At 43.2% G+C, this 20,958-nt stretch overlaps 1 protein-coding gene across 1 annotated transcript in view; it reads right to left on the bottom strand.

Annotated features, from left to right (window-relative positions):
* Positions 1-242: 242 nt before the first annotated feature.
* Positions 243-20,958, bottom strand: part of LARGE1 (LARGE xylosyl- and glucuronyltransferase 1) — a 319,140-nt gene continuing 298,424 nt past the window's right edge. Inside the window, exons 12-15 of the mRNA XM_053407478.1 lie at positions 20,673-20,951; positions 12,679-12,825; positions 7,951-8,146; positions 243-1,934 (exon numbers count right to left, since the gene is read on the bottom strand). Coding sequence (XP_053263453.1) covers positions 1,737-1,934; positions 7,951-8,146; positions 12,679-12,825; positions 20,673-20,951 — 820 coding nt within the window. The 3' untranslated portion in view covers positions 243-1,736. The remainder of the gene's footprint in view (positions 1,935-7,950; positions 8,147-12,678; positions 12,826-20,672; positions 20,952-20,958) is intronic.

Genomic DNA, 20,958 nt, shown 5'->3' with positions numbered 1-20,958 from the left:
TTTTTTATGATGTAGCTGTCACTCATTAGCCTCTGAAGCATGGGACATAAAATACCACCACACACTCAATTAACTTAAAACAACAGATGGGAGAACTCACATAGGGCAATGAAGAAGTCAGGAGGGCATACCTGGCAGTAGTCAAACAACTAGCCCATAAAGCAAACCATCAAAACACAGTGACTTGTATAGGGTAGGTGAGTGGTAGCAAGACCTTTTGCATTGTCAGGGGAAGGAAGAAAGACATGTTTCTCATTTATTCAAATTCTGCTCTCTCAATAACATTGCAACCAAATACAAGTAGCCCCAAGTAAGGGTAGTGCATTAATCCTCATCTCCTCCATCCATGTAAACACAACATTAATTCCAAAGAAATAACGAAAATAATAATAATAACAAAATGTCCAGTGTCTGCTTTCGTGTGTGTTTCTATGTGTTGCTTGTTCGCACTCCTTGCCTACCCTCACCAAGTATTCCTATATGTAATAGTGGCTGTGAATTGAATCAGTTTCCATCCAAACAAAAGCCGTCAATATCTCCTGCTTCTCCCTACCTCAAATGGGGAGCTATTTCCTTTTAGCTCCTAATAAACTCCTTTACTGAAGCAATCTCTCAAGAGTCTGTAGCGCCCCATGGCTACTGAAGCTAAACTTGCTTGTTCCGTGACAACGTCCACTTACAGCCAAAGGTACAGTCTTTTTTGCAAGCAGGTGTGCTGTGGAAGAGCCAATGGTCTGTGATTTTTCCCTAATAATAATAATTAAAAAATGACTTGTATGTATGCCAACACTAATACTTAAACTTCTTCTTTTTTGAAAAATAACCCCACCCCACCAATGGTAGTCAGAAATCCACTTTGGCCACTTGTTTCATGAAAGGCGCATGAAAAAGCTCTCAAGTGGAAGCAGAGCTTAAACAGTGCGGTAAAAGCACAGACCTTCCGGCATGAATGGCCAGAGCTGGAGATGAACATGGAGTGCAAAAGGGTGCAATTTGGATTGAAAGGAAGGTAGATGGCCAGAGTAGGTGGCAGCAGTGAGGAGCTGGAGGAGAGTCCATCGTTGCAGCATTAGAGAAAAATGTCTGTGTGATGCCACAGAAATGCTTACACAGTAATACTGCGTATATTCAATATATAATAAACCACAAATCCTGTTATGTTAGATATAGCTCCCCTTCATCTGACAGGCAGAATTTGGTTCATCCTGCTCTATAGCATTCTTCTGTGGGTAGACAACAGCTGTTTTACAGATGCAAATTCAGTTTCTAGAAGGGACTTCCCCCCCATTTTGTTTTAATTCACCGGACAGTGACCTGAAGATCTTCCTTTACATATTTTTAAAAAATGTGGAATTATTAAATAGCAACATGAAAGCCTATATTTCAAAGAAGATCGTTTTTGTTTTTTTGCTGTGCGATTTTAAGAACAAATGCCCACTCCCTCCACTGTTCCTGCCACCCTGGGTGCTGCCCATAGATGCAGGCACTGCTGTTCTCTGCACATTTACCCACTAAAGGCCTTAGAGAGGCGGGTAGGTGGCAGCTCATGAGCACAGTCTGGAGAGATCTTGTTCCAAATCTCTATGGTTAGAACTGCTTGATGCGTTTTTCTTTTTTTTAAAAAAAACAAATCCCCAAAACAAAGGTGTCTCTCAGTTCCAGGCTAAAAGACTGGGCCGCACACATTCAATGGCTCCTCCTTTCAGTCTCTGTTTCCCACAGCAGTCCAAGTGGTGCTAGCTGTTGTTCTCTGCCGTGAGATATTTCAGCGCTGCAAAGCCATAGCGACGTGACATATCCTGCTGGAACTCTTCCTTGAGGGTCTTGAGACAGATACGGTATTGCTTGTTTGAGCGGAATTTGGTGATGTCAAAGCTGGGAGCATGCGGCATGTGGATCATGTAGGCGTTGGGCAGCACCGTGAATTCATACTCCTGAGAACACAGACATAATAATAATAGTAGTAGTAATAATAATAAAGTTTATTTATACTGTGCCCTCCCTGGCTAGAGCCAGGCTCAGGACAGCTAACACCAGTAAAATTACAGTAAAAACATAATGGGGCAGGACCCAATTTAAAATACAGGTTAAAATGCAATTTAAAATGCAGCCTCATTTTAAAAGTAGCCCATAGATCAAAACCATAAGGGTAGGGAAACATAAGGGTCAGACTGAGTCCAAACCAAAGGCCAAGTGGAACAGCTCTGTCTTGCAGGCCCTGAGGAAAGATGTCAAGTCCCGCAGGGCCCTAGTCTCTTGTGACAGAGCGTTCCACCAAGTCGGGGCCAGTACTGAAAAGGCCCTGGCCCTAGTTGAGACCAATCTAACCACCTTGTGACATGGGACCTCCAAAATGTTGTCATTTGTGGATCTTAAGGTCCTCCGCGGGGCATACCAGGAGAGGCGGTCCCGTAGGTACGTGGGTCCTAGGCCGCATAGGGCTTTAAAGGTCAAAACCAGCACCTTAAACCTGACCCTGTACTCCACTGGCAGCCAGTGCAGTTGGTAAAGCACTGGATGAATGTGATCCCGCGGCAAGGACCCCGTAAGGATCCTCACTGTGGCATTCTGCATCCGCTGGAGTTTCTAGGTCAGCTTCAAGGGCAGCCCTGCGTAGAGCGAGTTACAATAATCAAGCCTGGAGGTGACCGTCCCATGGATTAAGAGTGAGCATTATAGCCAAGGTCTCTGAAATAACCCTCTTCGTTCCTCGCTTCCTATCCTGACACATAAACACACACACGCACACACACCAGGGTCTTCAGTAGCGCAGCTGCCCTGAAGCTGAACGTTGGAAGATTCAGGACAGACAAAACGGAGCACTTCTTCACACAGCATATGATTAAATTATGGAATCCGCTCCCAAAAGACACAGTGGTGGCCACCAACTTGGATGGCTTTAAAAGAAACTTAGATTCATAGAGGAGAAGGCTATCCATGGCTAATAACAATGATGGCTAGGCTCTTCCGCTACTGTATGGATACCAGGAGGGGAGAGTGTGCAGTTGCACTCAGTTCCTGCTTGTGGGCTTCCTATAGGCATCTGGTTGGCCACCGTGAAAACAGAAACCTCCCGATTCAGCAGGCTGTTTTATTACAGATGCAATGCAGGTTTTACTTTAGTTTAGCATAGGGGTTGTCAGCCTGGTCCTTACCGCCCACTAGTGGGTGTTTCAGGATTCTAGGTGGGCAGTAGGGGGTTCTACGGCACAAGCTGAATCCTCCTACCATCAAGCACTGGTGGGCGGTAAGGAAATTTTACCATCAATAAAGATGCATTAGTGGGCAGTAGGGATAAAAAGGTTGACTACCCCTGGTTTAGCATTATATCTGCTCCCAATTTAAGCATGCGGATTGACTGATCAGGATTCCCATCTTAATCAAGACTCTATAAACTAGTTATGATATGCTGGGCTGCACATATTCTGCAATAAAAACAAGTTCATACCATAGCTGCACAAAATCCTGCAACTCATATTAGGCTGCTCTGTCAGTATGCTTTTTATTATGTTTTTATTATGCTTAATACTAATACTAATAATATCTGCCCCTCAGATTTAACTAAATACTAGATGCTGTTTTTGGAATTAATTAATATTTTTATAATATACTTGCATATTTCCCCCGTGTAGCTCTTGTCTGTTGTCTGGTTGCTAAACCCCTTTTGGATAAGTATAATTTGCCCCTATCCACACCATGAGTCTCAGTTAATAACTTCAAAAACCATGTGGATTGGATACAAGTGCACACCTGTTTACACATGCAGATGAGGATGTGTAGTTACACTATGTATGCTGATGTAAAACTAAGGTGAAGCCTGACAAAGGAAGGGTTGAAAGAGAGGAAGGAGGAAATGCACTTTCACAAGCCTGGTACCTGATTTGCAAAGTACGGTTTTCAAATAGCTAGCATTGTGACCGCATAAAATTGCAAACGTGGGAATTCCAGTTTTGGAATCTTAGCGAATGCCAGAATAAAACTATTAAGTTCTGCCCATTTCTTCTCTGTTTTTGGTACTTAAGTAGGAGGCAGCACATTTCTGAGCTGCATCCAAAGACATGGGGCATTAAATCTCGGGATTTTGCCATCACTAAAGAATGACAGCTGAAATGCTGCTCAAGTCACTCAGGGCTGCTATTTCAAAGAATTACAGCTTTGCAACCCAGGGCCACCGGAGCTGCTCACAAAAGCCTCTTCTCCACAGAGAACTGAACCTCCAGATTAATTGCTCTGCATTTATTGCAGGGTCTGGGTGGAAGGGTCTGAAATCTGTGTCTACATCAAATGTGCCAGCCTCCTAGTGAAACAGTACTAGCATAACATTATAGAATTCTTAGGAGGGGGGTTCCTCACTTATCACAGAAATTCAGAAAAAGGCATAACCCCTTTCCCCATCACACTTGTTCTGCTCCGGCAACCCCAGGATTAATGTTGATCACTACAAAATAACGTGTAAATCCTCCCTTAAAATGTGCATCCAAATATTATTCATACATCACAGTAGACTGAAGAGAGGGAGCCTGTATCCTTCCAGCTGTAGTTGGACTTCAGCTACCATCAATCGCAGCCAGTATGGCCAATGGCCAGGGATGATGGGAGTTGTAGTCCAGCAATTTCTGGAGGGCCACAGCTTCCCCACCCTGCACTATTAGTTCTGGTGTTAAAAATGAGAAGTAATGTCTTTGTAGTATTTGGTCTGGATACATTGCACATGGCAAAGGTGAATCCATATGCTTAATCAATGTTCGTTTTCTTTTAATGACGAATTTATTATACACATATATGTTAGTTTACAGTCAGATCTACTTATTCCCAGCTCCGCTGGAGAATTTTGCAGCCTTTAAGAAGATTAATGTCTCCTCCTGCATGAGGGCTATGGGCTTTAACTGTCATCAACATCCTCCTCGGCTGCCCTTTCATCCATCCTCTTTATTCAGCAGTGTTGCTGTTACACCTCATCAACCCCATCCTCTCTAGGAGCAGTTATTTCTCTCCATTGCTTATATATCTTATGGCAAGAAGAAAGCTATTCCATGATAAAAAAACCCCACACCTTATATCTTAGGAATCTCAGGCTTAAACCCATTGACAATTTTGGAGCCTATTCAAAGGCAAAAGAATCTGCCTGTTCCTGGCCGATTTAGACTATGGATACTTCTACACAAGAGTCTTTTAGAGCTGCTGAAGTGTTGCTTTCCTGCAATCCACCGGAAGAAAAATTATAAGTGCATCTTCAAAGCATTTAATACAGTGTTATATTACCTGGCGTTGTCCATTTCCATGGCCAAGGCCTTTTTGTAATGCATATGCCAATCAGCAAAAGTTCCTCACAACTTCAGTTAGAAGCTTTGTTCTTGCAACTTCTGCCTTTAATTCACGGATGGGGAGCTTGTGGTTCTCCAGATATTGTTGGACTACAGCTCCCAATATCTCTGACCATTGGCAATACTGGCAGGGACAAATGGAGTTAAGAGTCCAGCAATATCTGGAAGACCACAGGTTCCTTATTCCTAATCTAATTCCTTTCTGTTCAAGAGACATGGCATTAGGGATGAATTGTCCGTAACCAGACCTTTAATTGGTTCTTGAACTCAAATGGGGGACTTTAAGTATAGGTTTTATCTCATTTTTCTTTCCTTTTAAAAAAAGCAAAATAGCCTCCTTTCATAATAATAAGAAGAAAGGTGACAGTGAGGGCAGATCAGTAATTTGCTGCCTCAGCAGGAACTAGAATTCACTAATTAAAGGACAATGAAAAGGGATTTCATCAACAATAACACACCACACTGAACTGGAAACAATTATAGACAGAAGCCACAAAGAGGAAGTTTCTAATTAAAGGCACAGTAGTCTTGAAAAAAACAACAACCAGTAATGTGATGCTAGCTTACACTGAACAGGCTGAATATGCAGTTGTGGGGAAATTGCATAAAGTAGGTCTGGAGGAAATCAATACAACAGAGAAAATCAGGAACACAGTAAGTAGGCCGAGAACAACACTGTCAGAGTTGTCTATAAAAAGTGAGTAGACAGAGTTTGGCAAATCCAGGTAGCTGCAAAAAGGAGATGGTTAACCCCATGTGGAAGGTTTTCAATTTCTCTGTTGTCCTAGAGCAGTAGTTTTCTCCAAAAAGCTTCCTGAACTATAGTTCAGTGGTAGAGCAAAAAAGGTACATGCAAAATCCCCTCATTGTTAATATCAGAAGCCTAGAGAGCCACGGTCAACTCGTATAGACAGTACTAAACTAGATTGACTAGTGGGGCCTGACTTAGTAGAATACATCTTTCTGTGTTCCTGCTACTTTTCCCAGGTATGGGCATAGAATGTAGAGTGGAAGCTCCAAGGTTGCCATGTGACTCCAGAAACAAACTTTCAAATATGCTGTGATTAAACAGAAGATGTGCCCTCGCTGACTAAATGACCAAATTGCCATCCAAGACAAAGACTCCTTGAACAAGGCTGTTACATGTCAACATTAGGAGGGTGAATTTTGACAAGAAGGATGCTTAGGTAAAGGAAGTTCTCCTGTATTTAATAATAGGTCAGTTAGCAAAGCACAGGGCCTTATAGATTGACAGATTATGGAACAAGATGACATATTTACAGGCAAGATCAAAATTGACCTTCTCTGATAACAATCACCCAGGCTGGCAGAGATCTGAAACTGCTGAGGAATAGCAAGTGGGAAGGGAAGTAAAATAAATCATAAAACCAGGCCTGGGGTTTATAGGGGCCAGACTGATTTCAGGACCTGATAACCAAGGGCAGCATTAGCAAAAGTAAACATTTGTCACCTTGCAGTGTTTGGTGGAGAACCAGGTTGGCTTTTTGGAACCCACCATTCTTTACATTGCAACTTAAGAAATTCCCGTGTGGGATTTCCCAGTCTCCCTCTTCACTGGCTTCGGGAGCTTAAGCAGTAAAAAGCAAATAGCAGTAAAAAGAGAAGCAATCATGAAAACTATCCCTGACCTAGCTTGGCAAACTGCTTTGCCATGAGAGAAACACAGATGTTGCTTGTGGATCTGACCTCCAGCTTTAAAATGCTAGGTGCAAATTTAAATAAGGTGACTTGGAACATGTATGGTTTAACCCAACCCCCCTGCTTTTTTGGGCAAGTGGGAGGCGGGGAGTGACTGTCTGCACTATGCACTGCTTGGCACAAAAAAAACAATTTTTGTTTGTGTGGAGGGTGCCTCTTTCTTTTTTTATTTTGGCGGGAGGTTAATTCCTCTCCCCAAATAACAACTTTTACACTGTAAAGAGAATTAAGATGAAAATTTAGTGCAGCATTATTCTTAATGGCAAAGAGCTATGCTACATGGTCAGCAGATGGACATGATGTATTTGTTGCTGGACGGCATTGACTTCAGGCTACCTTATTATGGGGTCTGAATGTCTCCCCCTAACAGAAGAGCTCCTCACACATCCTAATGGCAGAATAGAACAAGGAGAACAAATTCAGACTTGCAGTAAACCAAAAGTTCAGAAGCGATCTGATAGGTAGTCTTAAAGCAACTGAGGTGGTGTATCTTCACACAACATCTCTGAGCACAGTTGCATTAGGACTAGCACCCAACAGGAACAAGTGATAAGGAGAGATTGTAATGTGTCTCCTGTCAACAATGATGATTAGCTACCTTTTAGCTGTGACAGCTTATGTAAAGCTCACATCTCTTATTTCCAGTGAATTCTAAGCAAGAATGTTCCTTTAGTAACAGCAATGGGAAACTTGTGGCCCCACGAATATTCCTGGACTGCAACTCCCAACATCCTTGAGCATTAGCAATGCTGGCTGGAGCCAATGAGAGTTGGAATTCAACAACATCTGGAGGGCCACGGCTTCCCCACCCCTGATCAACAGTTTGTACTACAACCTGGAGAGGAGCAGGCCTCTTTTAAACTGCCTGCACATACATGCCATATTGGAGCAAAGATTTCCTCCTCACCTGTGCATCCAATTCCATGATGTGGGCAACTTTGTTCCAGCCAAATCCGACAAATCTTCGGTCATACTCTGGACAGTCCTGCCTTACCACGACATATGGCTCAAAATCTGCTTCCCATTCAACTCGATATGGTGTGGTGGCTGTTCGCCACTTGGCAAAATTGGTTGGTGCATGCCCTTTAGTCCAGACATGATACCTTGAACAGATGTAAAATCATTTGTCAGACAATTCACTGAAATGGGGCAAATGCTGGAAACTACCTTACATTGACCTTACATGCAATAGCTGGAAACATGGACATTAGGGCTATAGCATCAAGCACATGGTTCTAATGAGCAAAAGGCAAACCATGACTGACTAGGGGAGCATTCTTGAACTATGACACTTCACTTCCGTATTTTAAAGTAGTTCCAGTCCTGGAACATAGCTATGAGATGTTGACTTTGAGATAAAGCAACTGAAAATGAGCTAACATATTGTTCCTAGTGATGATAAGGGCTTGTTTTTCATTCTGCGGCTTGTTTCCAAGGCATGCAGAATTCTGAAGTGGCACTTCTTTGATATCATGACAGAAATTCAGATCGATAAACACATTAAACAAAGCCTTGATAAATACTTTCAGTGCCATCACAGTTCTCATTTTGTTGCTATGTGCCATCTACACAATTCCATCTAAGACAATCAATTCAATTTACAGGAAGGCATCCTTTTATATTTTCTTAATCTTATTCACGTCACAGCAAGGCCTATTCAAGCACAGCTTGAGCTCACCCTATTAAGACAACAATCAATAATTTTCTCTTGCACTTGTGCCTTTCCTGAAATCACTGACATGGGCCCTCGCCACATGATTATTGATTAAACCAAGAAATAATTACATCACAGCCAGCATGTATTACAGTGCGCTCAAATGTTTATCATAAGAACCAGTGCAGTCAAGTCAACTTGACATGTTCCTGTCAGACATCTCAGTTCACCCACAAACTCTCTGAAAATGTTGGGCTTGACATGGAGATTTGGCTTAACCTAGGAATCCTTGGGATATTTTGCATGTTCCACAGAACTAGCTAGTGAGTAAGCACAGATGAGTTGCATCTTTGTAGCAGCAGGTTCTGCTAAAGCCATGTTTTGCTAGGAACTGAAGAAACAGCAACAACAAATTACAACAAAGCAAACTCCTAGTTGTATGGATCCCAAACCATCTAGACATTTTCCAGAAGATATCCAGAATCTGTGCACTAAAAATCATTGTCCTTGCCTTTTCATGGAGATGGTTCATGGAGATGCTTTTTTATGGGTGTGAAATATTGGAAAAATATGACAGGAAAAATTGCTTTCTTGTTTTCTGGGACTACAATTTTCATCTATATGGAGTGGTCACACATGAAGCTTTGGACATCATGGAGGACCAGCAAGCAATGACCCACGGCCCTCTGCTTTTCCTCCCTGAAAGGATGCAGGATCATGGCCCTCGTCAACAAGCCTGCAGCAAGACAAGACATCCAATTCTCCCCTGTGCGTGTGACTTTATAAAGCAGATAAGGAACAGCTGGGGAGAGGCACAGCTGCTGACAGTGGGCCTTCAAAGTACCTTAAACGGAGGAGGAAGGGAAGGGGCAGAGAATTCCAGACTGGAATTGCAGCTGAGCCAAAGTAGGGAGAAGCTTGAGGGGCTGACAAGTCACACCTCACCAGTGCCCCAACAAGGAAATTGCCTGATTGAGTTCAGTGTGAAACAGAGTATGACGTCGCACCCTGTCCCTAATAAACCACTGTGAACTGAATAATCCAGTGGTTGCAGCTATGCAAAGAAGGGAGCCTCAACCAGGGCCTTTTGATGTATTGCTCATGTAAGCCTAACAGACATGGGTGGAATATACACACATATTAAAAAACGTGAAAATGCTTTAAAAAAAAGTTTTAAAAACATATATATTGAATTTGCCATAGCTCATAATTGCCATCTAGTGTCACATTTGTATAATGCACTTTACAACACACTTAAAATGCTTTATTAGCAGTTGTATAGCTGAGTCCATGGACAGTCCATGAGAATCAGAACAAAAGACTCTGCTTAGTACATAAGCTCCCTGGGATGAGGGAGTGTGTTGAATAATAAGAAAACACTCTACAGTGCCTCTCCAGGTGTCTTAGCCCCAGATAGCCCCAGATAGCACAGTTACAACTCCTTCAACAGCATAAATAGCACTGATGCTCTTGTAACCATGGAAAAGGGAGAATGTGCCACCCCAGCATGAAGGTGATGCATGTAGTTTGGTAGCAACTTAGTATGTGGAATTAGAAGCAGCAGCAACACACTTGGCTGGACTTTCATTGTGCTGAAAAGCCTAACCACCTGGATGTCCCCTTTAGCAGGCCAAAGCTTAATAGCTTGACTCTTCCTGCCGCAAGGGAGCTGGTCACTTTTAATATGAATGGCTTGGTACAAAAGGCAGAATGGAGTCATACATTAATCTCCAGTTATGAAATTCTTAGAATAGCCAGGCAACCACAGAATTTGCTGAGAAGTGGACTGAAAGGGTGGGGAGGAATTTACAAGGGAGAAGTACTTTATATTTCTCTGCTGCCCAAAGGCAGGAAAGGTCATGAATTTGGGAAAGAGGTGACAAAAGCAATTTCACTGAGGGAAAGATTGCAATCTAGCACTTGGTGAGAGGGTTTGGGATGCTGCAGGCATGATCAGCAATCATTGTCACGGAAGCCCTCCCTCATCAACTTGGCCTCAATGGCTGCTAATGACTTATTAAGCCAACCTGAAAATAGAGGTGGAAATTGTCAGCTGCTTTTCGGGCAGGGTGGGTGTGGGTGAATAGAACTTGGAAGAATTAGACAGGCCAATAAAAGTGGGAGAACTAACTGTGCAATGATGGTAATAGCACAGAAGCCCAGCCCACCTTTGTTCTCTGTTGTTAATTAGAAAAAAGAGGCAAGCCCCTAATGGGAAAATAAATGCTATGCAAGTGGAAAATTTGATTGATGAGGGATCATAAAAGTGAGGTCAACACTTAGAGGTTTTATTTCCCAGTAGATTTCTTTTTAGCTAGCAAAGATTCAGTTATTTTCCTAATTACACACACAAAAAAATCTGTTAAATTATTACACAATTTAGGAAACAGAAGAGGCAAGAGTATTTTGGGCACATACTATGTTCTTTTGTGGGACACGGGTGGCACTGTGGGTTTAACCACAGAGCCTAGGAGTTGCTGATCAGAAGGTCGGCAGTTTGAATCCCCGCAGTTCGAAAGCACATCAAAGTGCAAGTAGATAAATAGGTACCACTCTGGTGGGAAGGTAAACGGCATTTCCTTGCACTGCTCTGGTTCGCCAGAAGTGGCTTAGTCATGCTGACCACATGACCCAGAAGCTGTACGCTGGCTCCCTCGGCCAATAAAGCGAGATGAGTGCCGCAACCCCAGAGTCGGCCACGACTGGACCTAATGGTCAGGGGTCCCTTTACCTTTTATGTTATTTTGTATCAACACACAATCTTACTCCTCACATTCGTCAACTGTTCAGTTTGGACTTGTTAAGTGTTTGAAGACGAAGCTCTGTGGAATGGGAGCACTCCACTGAACACTAAGACCAGGAAGCCCTCGTGTATGTCGGCAAGGCTTGAAAAGGCCCCATCATCAAAAATGGGTTAGAAAACACACACCCTACTCATAAGGGGTCAAGAATGTTCTAGGTCTTTTATGTAGGACTCAACAGGAACCATCAAAAGAGGACACTTAATCATTGTGCTTTTGCCAGAGGAACTATTTAAAGAATTTATGTTTTAAAGAATTTAATGCCCCGAGTCCTGAGCAGTCCCAAGCAGATGTTGAAGTCTCCCTGAGCGATCAACTTGGGAGTCCTCAACACCAAGGCCAAGGCCACCTGCAAAAACTCTGGATGGGAGGCTTCAGGATAGTGGGGTGGGTGGTACACAAATTGGTGATAGCATTCCACATTTGCCCCAAGTGACAAACATAAGATACACACACTCCAAATCAGTGCCCACCTGGCTCAGAGGCCTGGAGAGGGCTACAGAATTCCCAAGGATGACAGCACTCTCCCCTCCCTGATACTCCAGCCTTTGTTGCTGTTGTCCTAAATTCCCAGGCAGGCACAGCTGGGAGAGACTAACTCATCCCATTGCCTGGTCCCAGTAATGCAAACCAGGCAAAACGTCCATTTTTAAATGACGGAAGTATGAGATTTTGTATCAACCTAACTGGCAAGGAACAGTGCTGGCAAATGCTAAAGCTCCATATTCAGTACAATTTATGCAGCTCCATATGGCTTGGACCTTTCATGCTTGTGTACATCTCATTCTGTATATACCGGTACTCCACTGAAATCACTAAGGCTGAGTGATCTTCACAGTCTTACCAAGTTTGCACCAAGTTTGAACAAGAAAAATACAAAGGCATTCCCAGGGGTCATTGTGCAATTGTTATGGACTCCCTTGTCTGGAGAACCTCCTATATTGCAGAAAAAGGGATGAGTTTTGGTGGTTGAGATGAAGCAATATAAAGGGTGGGGAAGCTATAGCCTCCAGCCAGCATAGCCAATGATAATAAAGTATAGGCCTTGTAGTTGAACTAGGGAGGGTCACAGGCTCCCCACCCCTGCCATAAAGCGTGGGAGTGAGTTTTCACAAACTTTTATATTCCCTGACTGTGGGTGAGTGGCTGGGTGTTGTTTTTAAAAAGCTGCATGCAGTACCTGAATGTGAAGAGGGTCCCCATGTCCAACATAGACAACAGCTCTGCTTTTGACTTGGGAAAAGAGAGGCGATAGCGGAGGGTCTCAAAAGCAGGTACAATGAGAGCCTTTTTTGTATTGGCTAAGTCCAGTTGGACAACAGATTTCCTGGAGGAGAAAAATGAAAAGAAAAAACCAAAACCAATTAGCAAAAATTTTAATTAGCTTTTTAAAGACTTACCTGAACAAATACAGTTGAGAGGTATTAGCTCCCAGTGAGTACATTGCATTTGTTATAGTCACCCATTGTCTAAACTGCAAGTTCTCATTTGCATTTGGAGCTTTTGCGGATAAGTGGTGGAAAAAAGGCATCACCGGAGGCATGTACTTCCAATTCTCCAGGCTTCCCTGTTATGGCCAAAAAGTGGTTTCCATATTTCCCCTGTGAAGAGATGCACAGCTTCTGCTCTCCCACACAGCTCATATGCACTAGCAAAATCACTGCTCAAAGAGGAAATGTTAGGAAGACTATTAATTTTGCCATTGGGATTTTTAAAAGTACACAATTTCTCAGTTGCTGAGGTCTGCGGAAGTCACATTAGAAACAAACAAGCATTAGTGTTCAACATTTCTATACTCTAATAATTCCTGAGCTATTTCTGCAAGACTTACTTTGTACAGTTTTCTCTCTCAGTCAGAGAGGGGGTTGAGATTACCAATCAAACTTTATTTTGTACATTAATAAAACTGGAGCTCACTGAGCTGTTATTTCATGCCTGAGGTCATACATTCTCCACTGCTTTGAGTCTGAGCTCAAACCCCATAGTCTGGATATCTTTAAACCTGTGACTCTCCAGAAGTTGCTGGACTCTTCCATCAGCCCCAGCTACCATGGCCAATGGTCAGGAATGATGCAAGCTGTAGTCCAACAATGTCTGGAAGGTCACAGATTCTTCATTCCTGCTTGAAGACTTTTGTCCTGTTTCTCTTCAGATTCTTCAAAGAAGACAGGCCTGCTAGTGGGATATTCATTGCAACAGCTGGAAAGGAAACCTTCACTCAGGGAGGTCGATTGTGAGGGCAGAAAGCATGGGTTGCCTATTACTTTCTTGTATGGTTTTGAACATCTCATGGTCTTCAGGTACTGGAGACAAGAAGTCAAACAGATAAACAACTACACAACTTTCCGAAGACATCTGAAGGCAGCTCTGTATCAAGAAACTTTGTGACAGGCCCAAGATCACCTACTGAGGTTCGTGGCTGAGTGGAGATTTGAAACCAGGTCACCCCAATCTTAGTCCAACACTTTAACAAGACACATATTCTGCTCACACAGGTGGCTGACAGAACATCTGCATGGCTCTGACTGCTGTTGTCAGAAGAAACAGTGCAGCATCAATTTTTTTAAAAAAACATTTCCTTAATAAAGTCTCATTCTCCACTTATGTCAAATTTGGCTCCCCTTAACAGGATTAACTGTAATGATGTTTATGATACTGCTGTGAGCCTCCAAGGGAAATATTAGCAAACTCAAGAGCTCCAAGTTCAAGATTCTGATTATTACAAATGAAAGGGAGCCACATCCTAGGATTTGCTGTCACATCTGCTGTGGGGTTGGGAAGTAAATTGTCTGAATAAACTTTAAGTTTTGGGGATTTCATAATAGTTACCAATCAAAGATTTCCCCTCAGGCCTCTCTGTGTGGATGTTCCATAAAATGAGGTAACTCTTGGGAAACTTTTCTGAAAGTTGTTTGAAGAGTCTGCATCAAATTTCCTTGTCAGTGTGCAAAGGTTATTGAATTTTATCAGCTTCCCATTATAAGTTTTGGGTACTTTTTCTCTATTTCTTCTCCCCCTACCTTCCATCAATTCTAATTGACCCAGGCAACTGCTTCTAAATAGAAAGTTCTTTTACAACCAGCCTCCTCCAGCTGCCAGAATTATTCAGCGTTCGTGACACTCTTAATGATTCCACCCACTGCTTTAACTTGTGCCTTCTTCTGTAGATTTGGCACAGAACTTGGCAAGACCCACAAAGTACTGAAGCAGGAAGAAGGTGCACTGAAGCCATTTGCATCTCATTAAATGCAGTGGGGCTAAACTAGTTAAAATGCTTTCATATTGGCCTAATCTGTAGATCATTATCTTGACTTTCTCTGCTATTACTGTAGGCTTCCCTCAGCTTTATTGTGCAAACAGGAGACAGAACTGGATTCCTACAAGTGCTGATAGGTTTTGCAGGACATTTCCAGGGAATCAGTTTTCCAGGTGATCCAGCTGACACCCAGAAGCTACACTGCAACTGTATGTTGATCACTGTGTGATGACTGATGTTGGTCCAAATGACAAATCAGGGCACTGCAAGATCTGTCTGCGTGCATGGCCAAAACAACAACTGTAGCACACATATCACAAGAGTTGGTACTTCTACCTAGCAGTACTATTTCTGCACCCCTCTCCTCCAGTTTAGCATTAATCCAAAGCATCTGAAGACAGCGTAAGTAGTATTTTGGAAATAGCATCTTGTGTTTGCTGTTGTTTTTGGAATTGTGGGACTACTTTGAAAAGGTTAAGACCTTTGTTGCATTAGTAGCATAAAAAGACCCTGCCCTGCCCCTTTCTTGTCCTTTGTAAAAAGGAAGATGCAACCAATGGTTAAGAAGAAATGGGAGACAAAGTACCACTAGAGTGGCAGTCAAATGGCTACAGGTATATGACTAGGATGCTCTTAATATGCTTGGTACATGAAGCATATGGATGATGATTATGGTCACAGCATTATTCAACCACTCTGATTTTTGCCCTGCTCCAGAAAGACTGCAGTAATGCTGGATCTTCAGATTGCTACTCTAAGCATGTGTCTCATCTATAAGCCACACAGCTGTGGAGAACAGCTTTAAAAATGCACATGGTGTGCGGCACTGGCACCAGTGGAAGCCTGAGCTTTGTTTCCAATGGTGAACAGGTTGGTCATGTCCGTCTCCTGGTAACCACTTCAGCTGCTGCCATGACCAAGTTCCCAATAGACCGCTCTCCCATATAGTCCCTACTATTCTTCCTTCCTTCCTTCCTTCCTTCCTTCCTTCCTTCCTTCCTTCCTTCCTTTTCCTGCTGCTCCTCATAATAGTAACAACAGAGACCCTGTGGCAAGAGTCCACCTGCCATTTTGCTTTGGCCACAGTGCCCCAGATCAGAGGCAGACCTTGGTAATACGTCACCCTATGAAAGGCCAAGATTTGACACCCACCCCAGCCCTCATGGTGCCTTCCCAAAGCTGGATAAGGGAGGTGCTGGGCTTTGGGATGGAGGGGTGATGCTCTGCAGGGGCCTGGAGACCTCCCTCCTCCTTCCCAATGTTGGGCAAGCGCTAGCTAGGCTTTGGGAAGAAGGACTCTAGGATCCTGTCAGAGCCTTCAGATGTTGCATCATCTGAGGACATTGTGTGTTAATGTGGGAAATGATGGCTACCATACAAAAAAGTGATTTCCTGCAGCTATCAGGAACCCCCCTCCCTAAATTTCAGAAACTCCACCCCAGTCCCACCCTCCAATCAGCAAAACAGGGTAGAGACTTAGTTTTGTCTGCCCCCAAGTTGAGCCAAAAGTTCTCTCAGCTCTAGAGTGGGACAGGAATTTCTAAGAGAATCCTTAGCCCCTCACCCAACTATAATTCTCACGTTCTTAGGGCAAGGCCATGACAGTTGCAAGTGGTAAATGACTAATTTTGCAATGCAGATGTGTCAACTCACTGGGTAGCTTGGTTGGTTAGAGCACAGTGCTGATTATGCCAAGGTTGCAGGTTCGATCCAGCTGCACATTCCTGCATTGCAGCGGGTTGGACTAGATGATCCTCAGGGTCCCTTCCAACTCTACAATTCTATGATTCTATGTCCAAAGTGCCAAAATGAGAGGTGTAAGCTAAGGAAGATAAGCCTCACCCAGAAATGGGAAGTGAGCAGTATGTGAGCTTTGTTATTCCTTGGGCCGAAGAGCTGCCTGGTTCCATTACTAGGCAGTACTGGAATGTCAAGAGTATACGAGCTTCATAATGGGAAAGGATCTATGTTAAGACTCAGGATATTATATCTGAATTTGAAGCTTCATGCTGAGGATCTATATAAACTCATTTAGTGGACGTTTCTTTCCAGTTTGCTCAATTAAGGACAGTTTCGGTCGATCGCACTTGCATTAAACGTAGTGCTTCCGTAAGCTGACTCAAGTGTGACTCAGTACTTCTAATATATTTATATTATGTGCCAGGGTGTTTGAAGTAGAAAGATTTGTGCAGGCTACGTATTTATTTCTATACAACGCCTGAACAGATTGGTTCAGGTTTCACACATTAATAGCTGCTTTCTAGCACCTACTTCTCACCCACATTCTAAAGACAAAGAAAAAACATGTGGAAAATCATATTTATGCTTTTTCAAAACAACAACACGCCCCCTGCAATCCCAAGGCATGCTTGTAACAATCCTTCAACAAAGAGCTACGTATTGACCAGACTGCAGATCATGAGCTAAATGATGAAGCGATAAGCAATAATAATGACTATGCAATGACTCAGTGAAGTGGTGACTCAGCCTCCAGCATTTGCATCGTTGGATGGGAACCTGAGGTTCTCCACTTCTCTTTGGACTACAGGTCCCATCATCCCTGACCACTGGAATTGCTGGTTGGTACTGATGGGAACTGGAGTGCAACAGCATACAGAGGACCACGTGAAGAGTTCTCCATCCCTGATCTAGAGTGCAAAAGACTTAAGCTGGAAAAGGTCTCTGCCTGAGACCTCAGAGAGCTACTGCCTGTTGGGCTGGATGGAAAAGTGATCTGACTTAGTAGAAGACAACTTTGTAAGTCCATGTAGTCAAACCAGATTGTAAAAGATCATTGAATTATAATAGAGTTTATGTTCAAGTGGAATTGTTCCTTACTTTTCTGTCAGGCTAGGCTAGGACAAATAGGGATTTCATTTCTTGGTATTAGGATCCACTATGATATTTTGAACACAGTATTTGTTATGCTATTTTGTGTATGTTGATTTGCATATTTTTGTACTGTGTCCTTGTAAACCACTTAGAGGCAATCATAGTTCAGCAGTATATAAATTGTGGACATAACTAACAAACTGTATACAATGCTAAACTGTTTAACTGTTAGTTAAAAATGAAGCTTCCAATTTCCTTCTCACACCTGCAGTGGACAAAGTGTAACTTAATTGTTCAAGAATAACCCATCAAATATATATTTTATATTACCCCCTCAGAACTGTTTCACCAGTGGTATTTCATCTATCAGGGGAAGGGAATTCTTCTATGTTAGGGCATAAGCAATGGAGCAAAAGAGAGGGCAATGCCACAAATTGACATGTAATAACTACATTTCAAGATGTGACAGAAAAGGACCAAAGTGGAGCATGGACTCCTAAAATTAAATGGTTTTTCTATTCTATTTTCTAATCAATAAGTTGGTTTGCCTGTTCAACACCTTGAACTGGAAGACTTTTCTAAGACTCTGCAAGGCACAAAACACAGCTCACCTCTCACTTTCCAGAGCCAACATAAACATGTATGTGCTTGCACACAAATATGCAGAAATTGCTGGTTCTAAGCATTTGCAACAGTTCCTGAGCAGGGCCTGTTGCAAGGACTGTAGATTCTGCTCAGCTGAGTTTGAAATGCACACATTGTCCTTAGCCAAGGTCTGGAACATGGAATCCAAAACTGGAGAAAGTGAAGTGGTTCATAAAACTTTCAGCTGAACTGTAGACAGCAAATAAGGAATGGAAAGTATCTATCAGGATAATCTATCACATGTATTAAAATGGATACGGTCAGAAAATTTAGATGTGATAGGAGTAAAAATGGGTTTGGTGAAAGTTGGGTAAAAACAACAACATCCCTCTCTAAAAGAAGCAGCTCCTGAAAATCAAGGATATTGGATCCTTTTTCTGACCACATGGTGTCCTCCTTGTTCCATGTATTGGAAGAAGGTAAAGGGTGGGGGGAATCTTCATTAAGAGAAGCCATGTAAATACAGCAGAGGTCTGAAGACCACGAAACCTAAATTGTTCATATTTATTGCTATACGACCATACACATTGAAGTCACTCCCCCCACCTCCAAAGTTCAGTGTAGTAATTATTCTGCTTTGACAAGATCTTATCTTTCAATCACTTATCTAACCTGCTTGGATCACAGCTCCATTTTCAAGGTATAGTGCTGGGTTAACAGTATGTCAGGGAGATAACAACTTCAATAACATTTTTCACATCCCCTCTTGTTAAAGACATCCTAGAAGAGTAGATATCCGAGATGGGAGAGACCTGTGGGGCACCCGGTCCATTTCCATGCCATTTCAGGATGTGATTGTACATTTAGTATAGCTTTTGAGCATTTTTATGTTTAAAAGTGCCTCATGGTAGAGACTTTCACAATCTCCCTTTGGAGTATATTATCTAGATTCAAAATTTTGAACACAATTTCATGTTTTGTAATATTTAAGTTTGACCATTTCTACTATCACGAACTGTTCTGTGTGATAGAGCGTTGAGTATTCTATAATATTCTTGTTTCCTGGTAGCTGCAGAATGGGTAGGACATAGGGTGATTTAATTATGCTTTATGGAAGTTTATCAACTGATTTTATTATATTTTGTATGCTACAAGCCACTTTGACATATTTTATGAAAGTGCCCATTATGAATAAATAAATCAATCCTTAGTAGCACGGATTGCCTTCCATCAGCTTTGGCTGGTGGCCCAGCTGCATGCCTATCTGGACTAACTTATGTTGTCTATGCTCTGGTAGCCTCTAGGTTAGATGACTGCAATGTGTAGGGCTGCCTCTGAAGATTCAGAAACTTCAGCTAGTATAGAATTTGGTGGGCAGGTTGCTTAAGACAGTTTGAGCATATTACACTGATCCTGGTCCGACTGCACTGGCTGCCAATTAGTTTCCGGGTCCAATTCTAAGTGCTGTTTTTTACCTATAAAGCCTTAAACAGCTCAGGACTGCAATACCTCATGGACCATCTCTCTCCATATGAAACTACCCTGAGAGCATTCCCTGAGGCCCTTCTTTGTGTGCCTCTTCCACAAGAGGTCTGGAGAGTCAGGAGCGAAGGAAGGGGGGACGGTCTGCCCCAGGTGTCATCACTGGGGGGGTGACATTCGGCACGCTGCCCGCCCACGACTCCCAAGCCTACCCTGAGCCGTTGGAGGAAGGGGCGGAGCTGTGCCACCTTGCCGGCGACCTTCCCCCCTTCCTTTCCACAGCTCAGGGGAGGCTTGGGAGTTGCGGGCGGGTGACACGCCATTGCCCCCCACTCCAAGGCTGCTTCCGGGGGGGGAGAGCCTCCCCCGAGCTGTCAAAAGGAAGAAGGAACGGAGGAAGGCTGCTGGCAAAGCGGCTCGGCTCCCTCTCCCCCCTCTCCCAGGAAGCAGCCCACCATGGGTGGCTCGCTCCACCCCCCATGGGCGTCTCGCCCCCTGGGACGCTCACCCTGCCCCCATGGCCCCCGGGTGCACAGCATGTGTACCGCTCTGGGTGCTGGAGCAACTATCTCCGCCTCTGTGGAGAGTATCAACATGAGAACCGACCTTTACTGCAGTAGCTCCCCGTTTGTTGAATGCTCTCCTCAGGGAGGTTCAGCTGGCACCTTCATTATACATCTTTAATCACCTGACAAAGATGTTCCTCTTTAACTAGGCCATTAGCTGATTGTGTTGCGGAAGGGGGAGATTATTGGTTTGGGTTGTTTTTTTCTTATTTTTATTACGTATCTTGTGGTTTTTTTACATTGTAATTTTATGTTGTGAACTGTCCTGAGATCTACGGATGAAGGGCAGCAGATTTAATAAAAATAAGTAATAAATGAAATGAAATGTAGGGCCGAGAGAGACTCGCTTTCTGAAAGCCTGGAGAGCTGAAAATACTGAGTTAGATGGACCAATGGCTTGACTCACTATAAGACAGCCTCCTGTGACCCTGTCAGAACAATTCATGTGCTTACCTGAGGTACTCGTAGAGTCCATACATAGGCAAGAAGTCAATGTCTGACAGGAACATGTATGGCGTGCTGATATGTTTCATTGCCACATTCCGTAGGAGGTTCACCGGATAAAATTGGCCCTCCTTGTACACTATGTGGTATCCAACGTTGTGACGGCTCATGAGGACCTCAGAGCCTTGAGCATAGCGCAGAAACTGCTGTGCCTCTGCATCAGAAAGGTAGAGTGCCAAGCTGATTGGTCCTTCCCAGTGTTTGCAGATAGCTTCAAGCATCTGGAGTCTAAGAG

The sequence above is a fragment of the Podarcis raffonei genome, chromosome 10 (assembly GCF_027172205.1).
Source record: "Podarcis raffonei isolate rPodRaf1 chromosome 10, rPodRaf1.pri, whole genome shotgun sequence".
Taxonomy (NCBI): Eukaryota; Metazoa; Chordata; class Lepidosauria; order Squamata; family Lacertidae; genus Podarcis; species Podarcis raffonei.
Note: the sequence above shows the minus strand (reverse complement) of the source record. Positions and strands in the feature narration are given on the sequence as shown.